Source organism: Choristoneura fumiferana, chromosome 30 (genome assembly GCF_025370935.1).
Source record: "Choristoneura fumiferana chromosome 30, NRCan_CFum_1, whole genome shotgun sequence".
In the NCBI taxonomy this organism is placed as follows: domain Eukaryota; kingdom Metazoa; phylum Arthropoda; class Insecta; order Lepidoptera; family Tortricidae; genus Choristoneura; species Choristoneura fumiferana.
The window spans coordinates 9,376,203-9,386,075 of record NC_133501.1 but is presented as its reverse complement, the minus strand read 5'-3'; the positions used below and the strand labels follow the sequence as shown (position 1 = coordinate 9,386,075).

The following is a 9,873-nucleotide window of genomic DNA, read 5'->3' as shown; positions in this document are numbered from 1 at the left end:
GTGGAAGCGCTCTAAGTTGACGTCAACGAAGATATCACGATGTAGGTACTTATACGGAAATTGTACCCGAGCAAAGCCGGGGCAAGTCGCTAGTTATATTATGAATAAAACCTTGTATAGTTACAAAATTGTATAATTTCAACATATAACATAATCCTTATAAAATAACCACAAATATAACTTATACTTATTAATCTTATTATACATGCAAAAGTTTGTGTTTGCGTTTATTAGATACTCTTTCGCGCTAAAACGGCTGGACCGATTTCAATGAAATTTGGTATGAAACCAGATCTCAGGAATACCTACCACATAGGTAAACTACTTTTTACTTCAATACGAGTATTCCCATGGCATTCCGATGTATTTAAAGTCCCGAAATCTACACTGCTTAGTGTATGGACATGAAATTTTGGATAGGTGTTCTTTATGGAATGTACACTTGAACAAACTGAATCATACATACCAGGGTGGAGCGTTTGTGCTACTGATGTCATGCTGACATTCCATACTTTTATCAAGACAATCATAGTAAAATTGAAATCACTTTTTTACACTGAACTCACAGATTTTTACACAGATGCTCCCAAAGGAAGAACAGCGCCATTCGCAAGACCAACAATTTATGCTATGAACATTTCGTGACATACAACTTTCTTCATTTTTTTATATGTTTTTGTTATACTACGTTACTTTTATTAAATATAATGACCCGGATGACTCCAAATTTGTTACTTTTACGGGTATCCCGTGAAACCGTATTAGATATTGTCATCATTCCTTTCGTTTGTTGTTTAACTTACCTACTTTGTTTACTTTGTGCATAATATTTTCCTAATAAGTGTAGTCATATCAGTGAAAACTTTACTGGCTCATGATTTACCTGCATGTATACTAGCTTCATCTATGATTGTATTGCTGTTTGTTTTCCTCAATAAAGAAAATAAATAAAATAAAATAACTCGCGTCTTAAATCGAGTTTAGCTCGACATGTTTCGGGCTAATCCGTAGCCCTTCGTCTTCGGAGCAACGCGACTCAGCGGCTGCTGCAACACGCGCACTGCGCGCCGCCGCTCTGCTCGCGCGACTACCCGACTGCCGCTGCCGCTGAGTCGCGTTGCTCCGAAGACGAAGGGCTACGGATTAGCCCGAAACATGTCGAGCTAAACTCGATTTAAGACGTGAGTTATCCGGGTCATTATATTTAATATGAGTGAGTCTCACGGTAGTTTCATGTTCAAAACTACGTTACTTTGTCACAAATAAATGATTTCTATTTCTATTCTATTCTACTCAGGGTATGTAGCGTATGATGTGGGGTGAGTGGGTGTATGATGTGGGTGAGAAGGACCTGAGTGACGCGTTGCTGACTTTCAGTACTTTAATTTGAAATTCACAATGAATATTATAATTTACAAATTTAATTTTTATGAATCACATGTGGATTTCGAGAATTTCCTTGGTATTGTTGCATCATTCGAGATTTCGTCGAGACTCCGTTTCATGTCGGAAATCTGTTAAGGTACATAATTTTTGAAGAATTTAAACCTTTTCTCCTTCATATAACGAATGGCAAAGTCTTCATGAGAGCATTTATAGGCCAAGAACAACAACAGATGATGTGAATCTCCCACTTTTGAGGACATTATAGTATAAACTTTGTTTTAAAAACTGTAACATAACGGATTGTTTGAACCCCCTTCTGACCCTGTAAGGCATCATAATGTTTTACAAGAAAAATTGCATTACATAATGTAATACTTGAACCCTCCCTGAACAAGAAAATAGTTGATAACCAATGAGGGCTATCGTTTTTTGTCTCACTAGATGGCGCACTGTTGCGTGAGGTTTTTAAGTGTGGCTTTCAGAGTCTGTTATTACGGGCGTTAAAACAAAGTTTAGGTTAAAATCGTATTTAAAACACCTTAAAACCGTACCATAAAAATATCCAGCAACCACAGTGTTGCGTAGTCCCGTTTTGTTCGGAAAAAAGGGAAGACAAAAGTTTCCGAAAGACGAAACTGTCTCAAAACACAGACATTTATTGCCCCGTATTGCATAATTGCCATAATTAATTTCAGGTAATGCAAAATATTCACAAAATTTTTCTAATTATAAATAAACCCGCGTAGCTCACCTAAAAACTATGAGATTTGACATTTCGAAGACCTCACTCTACGCTAGCGCCTCTAGCGGCGAATTCATTCGCGATAGCCCTCATTGCTTCTTCCCCACATACAAATGCCTTAGACAAGCATATACTCTACTGTGGAATCCTTCAACAACATTGATCTATAATACCTACAAACCAATCCAAATACATGTGGCAACATCGTAGTAAGACCCGCATATACATACTTACTCAATGGAGGTGTATGACCATAGGGATACAACCATATGCCTCTTCTGTTGGCATCCCGTATATGGTGACTTGTATATGCTACTATAAGCATCCAAGATAGTATGTATATGTTTAGCTTCTTGTATGCATAGCTGTAGATTAGTAATACAGTTGTGACGAAGAGCCAGAATGTTGTGCAGTGGAATATGCCTCGCTGTTTTAAAGTCGTCAGGTCCTGTAATAAAGATATGGTACAGCTAAATAATAATAATAATAAAAGATATTTATTTAATAGTTTGCTTACAAATTCTACATAGGTACATAACAAATAATAAGTACAATCAAACTATCAAAAGGGAAAGTGACTCAGCTTATGCCTGCGCCTTGCAGAACAAAGTCCCTTGGCTATCAGATGCTGTTTTTCAGTCGCCCCCATAAACCATAACCCTAATAAATACCATCAATACACATGCACATTTTTTTACATACATTGGTGATTTTTTACATGAAGACATCACATCACAATAACTCAGTCAAAAGAAAAGAGGAAAATCATCTTCCACATTCCTTCCCATTCTGCACACCAAGTAATCAGGTCAGGGACCCACTACTTCTTACTGGCTAAGTTTTTTTTTCTTATTTTTGTCGAGGCTTTGAACACTCCAGGTAATGTCAGCCTCATGGGTGCTTATGCTCTGTTCTACACAAGGGACAGATCAAAGAAGTGGTAAATGCAAATAGGTTTGTCATAATATATGGACCTATATTCTTTTTGGGGTCTAGAAAGAAGTCCCTTGGATAATTTTAATGCATATTTTTTCATTTATACTGTCATACCCCGATTAGCCATAGCCGTCTAGTGGTTAGAACTATGTCCTCTAGAGTAGGGGGTTGTGGGTTCGAACACAGGATCTAAGCTACAAACTACTATGCAATACTATAAAAACAAACACACAAACACACACAGGCTGTTAACTCCATATAAACTGTCGCGACTGCATATAGTCTCTTAAAAACCTTACCTTCCATTGAAGAGATCTCGCGACGAACACGTGATCTACGTCTATAAAACTGGATATTAAAGTGCAAAGTATGACATTATACAGTTTCGCGTAGCCCATGACACTGGTCTCTTGGCTAAAAAACACCAAAGACGAAAGAAACCCAATGATAGCGTGTACAATACTGTCGGAAAATGCTCTGAAAACTTGTGATGATGAAAACTTTGATTTAAAGACTACATAGTCTCCTACAAACGGCGATGAGCATAGCAGAAGGGTTAGCGCGATTTTCGCGTACTTCATTATGTTTTTTGAGGCTTTTGAGGCATTTGGGAGTTTGTGATGAATGTTCTTACTTGAATTTTACATGTTTGTTTACAACTGTGATAAGATTTTGTAAACGTCACGTCAAAGCGAGCGATTTTGAAGACTGCGGGGCTACTACGAAACTCGAAGTTCGTGTCGTGCGGTCCCTCTGACAATTATACTATTTAATACGAGAGCGAGAGGGACGGTACGATACGAACTTCGAGTTTCAAGTTTCGTAGTAGCCCTGCTGTTCTGAAATATTACTATGAATTATGTTTTTTTTTGTTAACTGATAAGAAAAGGGAATTATTTATTAAACCTTTTTTAGTACTAAAATAAAATGAAGAAATCTTATTTTTATCACTAAATTATAGTTTTGATGAACATAAAATGCTGAACAAAAGACGGCTAATAATGTTTTCGAACGTTTCTTTTTTTTTTATTCGACTGGATGGCAAACGGGCAAGTGAGTCTCCTGATGGTAAGAGATCACCGCCGCCCATAAACATCTGCAACACCAGGAGTATTGCAGATGCGTTGTCAACCTAGAGGCCTAAGATGGGATAGCTCAAGTGCCAGTAATTTCACCGGCTGTCTTACTCTCCACGCCAAAACACAACAGTGCACTGCTGCAACGTTCTGTTATATAATAATTTGCTACTAAAATCACAGAATAAGTAACTACAATACAAACAATAACAACAATGACCCGCCAGTATTTAACTTAATGCGATTTGATTTCACATTTCACGTAAATGCACTTTCAAAATTTTAATAACAATAATCAACAAAATTGCATCCATGTCTATGACCAAAACAACCACACCTTAAATTAGAATGATAGAATGGAATGGACAGCAACACAACATCCTGTTTATAAAGACTTTCTTGTTTCATACAAGTTCTATGAGATTAAAAAACTGTGCAGTTCTAGTTAAAATGGCGGTATTTAAAAACGTTATCAGTGCTTATCATTATCGCTAAATAAGTCCGTTAGGGCTTTATCAGACGTTTAGTGTGAAAAGTGACGTTAGATAGATTCTTGTATATTGAAGGGTTCCAAGTATAGGTAATTCATAAACATTTGAATTACAAACGAACGACTGCAATGTTTTGAAAAATACTTAAAGGGTAATCCTGTTGCAGTAGTGGTAACCCTGAAGTTAACTTTAAAAAAAAAAGTTCGCTCGCTCTTTTCGAATTCGAAATCGAAATAATTCGATCGAATACGCTACGCACGCAACCATCGAATTCATTAGAGAAAATCCAATTGACTATCACTGAAATACACATCTACCTCTAAAATAATGTAAAAACAAATGAAATTTTTATTACCCACTTCGTCAAATACATTATTCTTGTAACAACACTCACTAAAAATCAGTCTTGATAATCCGTTTGTAAAGCGTAAGCGTCGCAGATCTCTAGAAATTTGATAACTCGTGTTGATAACATTTCAATCTACTTAGTCAGTACATCACACGTCGTGCATTAAGTACTAGTTTTCAAGATTATTACATAATTTTGAATCAAAATGCGTGAAATTGTGCACGTACAGGCCGGGCAGTGTGGAAACCAGATCGGATCAAAGGTTAGACAAATCCCAGTTATAAACTTGTACAATCTCTTCGTTCTTGTAAAAATTTGGACAAAAAGCCACGGAACTACCATACAAAGTCGATTTTATCTCCATATATCGGCATTTAACAATGTTACTTACGATTTAAGTTTAGCTGTCAGAAGTGAAACCATAATATAAGTACTTAATAAAAAAAAAGGAAAACAAATTGCAGCTACGATTATGAATGAAATTTACTGTGTGTATTTACTTAGTGGTGAATTTGCAATGTAAGTTTCTCCAAGTTTTCCCTGAATCAACATTTAAGAGTATGTTTTACACTTCAATGTGTCTTCATTGATTCAAATTAGTCCTAATTAGTTTTAATTACTGGATATAAAGAGATGTAATGAGAAGGGATTCCCATCTGTACTATGGGTAATTGTTTATCAAAGATTTACCTCCTTCTAGGCATTTCATGATGTCTTTATCAAAGTTAACCTAAAAAAGTCAAGATAAAAAAAAACGAACTGTGTTTTGTTTTTTTAATTTATTTTTGACCAAGGTAGCAGAGCTCTTCAGCCTTAGTTGCAGTATAGTAGATAAGGGTTGCCATCTCAAAAAATTTAAAGCCGGACTGCTGCTAAAAAGTGCATATTTATATTGTTTGTTACTAATTCATGCATATACAGAAATTTTAAACTGATGTCTATTTGAAATTTAGTATGAAGCTAGAACTCTAGATAACACTTATCCCATTATTCCCAGAGGACTAGGATGTATGCCTGTAAAATCATCAAATCTGGTACCAGGCCCAATGCAGTACTTGAGCAACCGAGCTCCGCTTAGGCTAAAACTCGGTAACCAGCGCTTCTCAGAGATACCAAGCTAGACCAAGCTAGATCGATTTTTCATCCCTGAAATATATGTATAAACAAGAATTGATTGTTTAAAGGTTTTTTTTTTCTATTTTTTTTTGAGGCCTAAGTGCACCTGTGTGACTATGCCAGCCTCATTGAAAGGCTCAATGTTTAAAGGTATTACATAGATAGATGAAAGTTGGATTGGTGATATTGTAACATTAATGAATTACACTGAGAATTTCTTGAAATCCCATACTTTAAACTTAAATGCCAGATCTTATACTAGGCTGGCAACGGACCAAAGACTCCTTGAGTAGTTGGTACTCATGGGCAGTGGTGACCATTTCCCATCAGATGACCCACTTGCTTGTTTGCCCTTTCATAATAAAAAGAACATACTAACAAGAAAGGTACCCAACTGTCTGACTCCGATTTGTTTTATTTTTTATGTTAGGTAGGGATGTGACATTCTACATAAGAAAACAATTTTTAATTAATCGATTGGTTATTAGCATGAAAAATCGATTAATGTATAGTTGATTTTTCTTAAAAAAATAATCGATTTTATTATATTTATCGTTTTTTTCCTAATTTTTAATTAATTTCAAAATAAACATAGTGAATGTTTGATTAGCTAAATTAATGAAGTAAACTGTTTCAAAAGCACAGAAGGGCTGAAATCGTAGATCGTAGAAGCACAGATGGCGTTAATGTAATATTATCTTCATGGAGATAGTATTCTTTGATAGTTTGTTTGATAGTCTGGTCTTGTATAACCCAAAACTTAACTTAAGTAACTTAAGTTCGCCTTTGTACATATATCTCATTGTTTTTCAATTGTATTTGTTTACTTATTTTGTACAATAAAGAGTTTACATACATACATACATACTTAATGTTGGGGGGTGGCAGATGAAAAATCGACTATGATTGATTTTTGATTATAAAAAAATCGATAATTAATCAATTGTTTGTAACATTAAAATCTCATATAAAAATCAATTTTTACTTAAAAAAAATTGGTGTTATTCGATTATTTCCATTTTTTTTTCACATCCCTATGTTAGAGAGTAGTCTAAAATAACGGACACATTTTTTTAGCTGCCCACTCAACCTATTTGGAGTTTTTTTTTTTATTCCACTTGATGGCAAACAAGCAAGTGGGTTTCCTGATTGCAAGAGATCACCACTGCCCATAATTGACCTCCAAAGTACTAAAAAGTGAGCAAACCCTAATTAATTTAGTTAATTACTGGCTTGATTATATGTTGGAGAACATGAAAAAATAATGGACCGGTGTTTTGTTATTTCGGCTCAAACTTACATTTTACAAAAAAAAAACATCCTTCAAAGTTTCATTCTTCAGACTGCTTCATGTTTTTTTTTGTAAAATATGAGTGAGCCGAAACAACGAAACACTAGTCCATTTGTTATTTTTTTGCTTTAACTTTTGCTGACTTTTTAGTACTTAGGAGGTCAAGTGCTCCAAATAGGTTGAGTTTAGGCAGCTAACTCAAACATAATATTAAAAATAAAACAAAACGGAGCCAGACAGTTGGGTGCCTTTCCTTATAACTATGTATCTACAAGTCAATTCTAGGAGAAAGTGGCTCCATACATTTTTTGATGATTAAATAATTCACAAGTCACAAGGACATTGCAAGTTGCACAATGAATTTGTGTCAGCAGTAGGTATGTGCGTGATTCATATCTTGCTGATTATTTTTTTGACACACTTTAAACAACTTCAAACAACTGGGTCAGGTCATTAAATATAATATAATGTACTTAAGGCTACTTTCCTAGAAAATTCTAATTAGATTGTCAATTAAATAGATTATCAAAAAATATTGAACACGGTTTTATTTTTCTCAATTAAACAAAATATTATAAAAATATAATTATCAAAATATCATGGGACACTAGACACCAATTGACTTAGTTCCAAACTAAGCAAAGCTTGTACTATGGATACTAGGCAACGGATAAACAAACTTATATAGATAAATACATACTTAAATTCATATTTATCATCCAAGACCCAAGAACAAACATTTGTATTATTCATACAAATATCTGCCCTGGCCGGGAATCTAACCCGGGACCTCAAGCTTCGTAGTCAGGTTCTATAACCACTTGGTCATCTGGTCGTCGACATATATCGTCATCGTCATGGTCCTTTATAAAGATATAGCCAGTTGAAGTTCCGCGTGACGTCACAAACATTGTTGCAAACATTTCTAACAATGTGTATAGGTAGTGCCACGAGAGTTAAGTGAATGAATACACACACAGCTACATGAAGAACTGATTACATAAAGGGAGAATGAATGAGTGAATGTCCAAATCCTGTTCTTGTGTGCATGACCTCAAATCTGGTGGCACTACCTATATAACTGCTGTCTCCTGAGATACGGGACAGAATATCATACACTAAATAGTTGACTCACCCAAGTAACCTTTTATCCTCAGTTCTGGGAGGTGATATCCGACGAGCATGGAGTGGACCCCACCGGCAACTATATTGGACAGAACCCCCTGCAGCAAGAGAGGATCAACGTCTACTATAACGAGGCTTCGGGGGGTAAGTCTAACCCTAGTACCACAAACTATACCAACATTGTGGTACAGGCCATTCAATATTCTGTAATATGTCGCTACACTCTTAACAGATTGGGGGTCGTCGAGTCGTCGGGGGGTCACTCTAACCCTAGTACCACAAACTATACCAACATTGTGGTACAGGCCATCTAATATTCTATAATATGTTGCTACACTCTTAACAGAGTGGTGGTCGTCGAGGCTTCGGTGGGTCAGTCTAACCCTAGTACCACAAACTATACCAACATTGTGGTACAGGCCATCCAATATTCTATAATATGTCGCTACACTCTTAACAGAGTGGTGGTCGTCGAGGCTTCGGTGGGTCAGTCTAACCCTAGTACCACAAACTATACCAACATGTGGTACAGTATACCAATATCCTCTGAGTGGTGGTAGGCTCCGGGGTCAGTCTAAGTACCACAAACTATTGTGGTACAGACCATCCAATTTTCTGTAATAGGTATGTCGCTACATTCTTAAAAGAGTGGTGGTCAAACCTTCTTGGGGCGTTTTCGTGTACAGATGTCCCTTTCTTTTTGTTTCCAATTTTGGAAAAAATATGGCTTTTCCTACTCAGAATCAAGAGCACAATCGATTCGATAGTTTAAAAAAATATCCCTATTTTTTTCAAACAAAACTTGAAACAAAATTTTATGAGTCAGTTTTGTTACACACATACTGAGTGCATGAAAAAAACGGAAACAAAACTGAATTTTTTTTTGGGGTAATTTTTTTAAACTATCGGATTCGATTGTGCTCTTGATTCTGAGTAGGAACAGCCATATTTTTTCCAAAATTGAAAAAAAAAGAAAGGGACCTCTACCTACACGAAAACGCCCCTTGGCGACTTTCTTGGGAAAATAGTGAGTTGGTGCCCTTGCCTTCTACACCGCAGTTAGGGTCCGGAGTTCGGGGTTATAAAACATATCATGACCAATCATGGGGCACTTGACACCAATTGACCTAGTCCCAAACTAAGCAAAGCTTGTACTATGGATACTAGGCAACGGATAAACATACTTATATAGATAAATAAATACTTAAATACATATTAAACATCCAACCGGGATCTTAAGCTTCATAGTCAGGTTCTCTAACCACTTGGCCATCTGTTGGGTTGGCAATAGAGAGCGCTGCCCTCACGTCAGCTTCCATAGTCTGTTACTATTACGACCATAGTAAAAGAGGACAAGTAGG

The 9,873-nt window shown here is 36.1% G+C and overlaps 2 protein-coding genes across 2 annotated transcripts in view; one reads left to right on the top strand and one right to left on the bottom strand.

Annotated features, from left to right (window-relative positions):
- Positions 1 to 488: 488 nt before the first annotated feature.
- LOC141444853 (transmembrane protein 267) lies at positions 489 to 3,800 on the bottom strand. Its single transcript, XM_074110577.1, has 2 exons — positions 3,364 to 3,800; positions 489 to 2,576 (listed from the first exon to the last, which is right to left on the bottom strand). The coding sequence occupies exons 1-2, from the start codon at positions 3,643 to 3,645 to the stop codon at positions 2,247 to 2,249; spliced, it is 612 nt and encodes a 203-aa protein (XP_073966678.1). The 5' UTR covers positions 3,646 to 3,800; the 3' UTR covers positions 489 to 2,246.
- A 1,211-nt stretch (positions 3,801 to 5,011) lies between these two features.
- The window catches only part of LOC141444841 (tubulin beta-1 chain-like), a 33,264-nt gene continuing 28,402 nt past the window's right edge, over positions 5,012 to 9,873 (top strand). Inside the window, exons 1-2 of the mRNA XM_074110556.1 lie at positions 5,012 to 5,242; positions 8,545 to 8,656. Of these exons, the coding sequence (XP_073966657.1) occupies positions 5,186 to 5,242; positions 8,545 to 8,656 (169 nt within the window). The 5' untranslated portion in view covers positions 5,012 to 5,185. The remainder of the gene's footprint in view (positions 5,243 to 8,544; positions 8,657 to 9,873) is intronic.

Bases quoted from the DNA above. Each gene is read 5' to 3' on its own strand.
- LOC141444853 (XM_074110577.1), bottom strand. From the start codon at position 3,645: ATGAAGTACGCGAAAATCGCGCTAACCCTTCTGCTATGCTCATCGCCG. The intron at 2,577-3,363 runs GTAAGGTTTTTA...TCTTTATTACAG, and splicing joins CGAGATCTCTTCAATGGAAG to GACCTGACGACTTTAAAACA.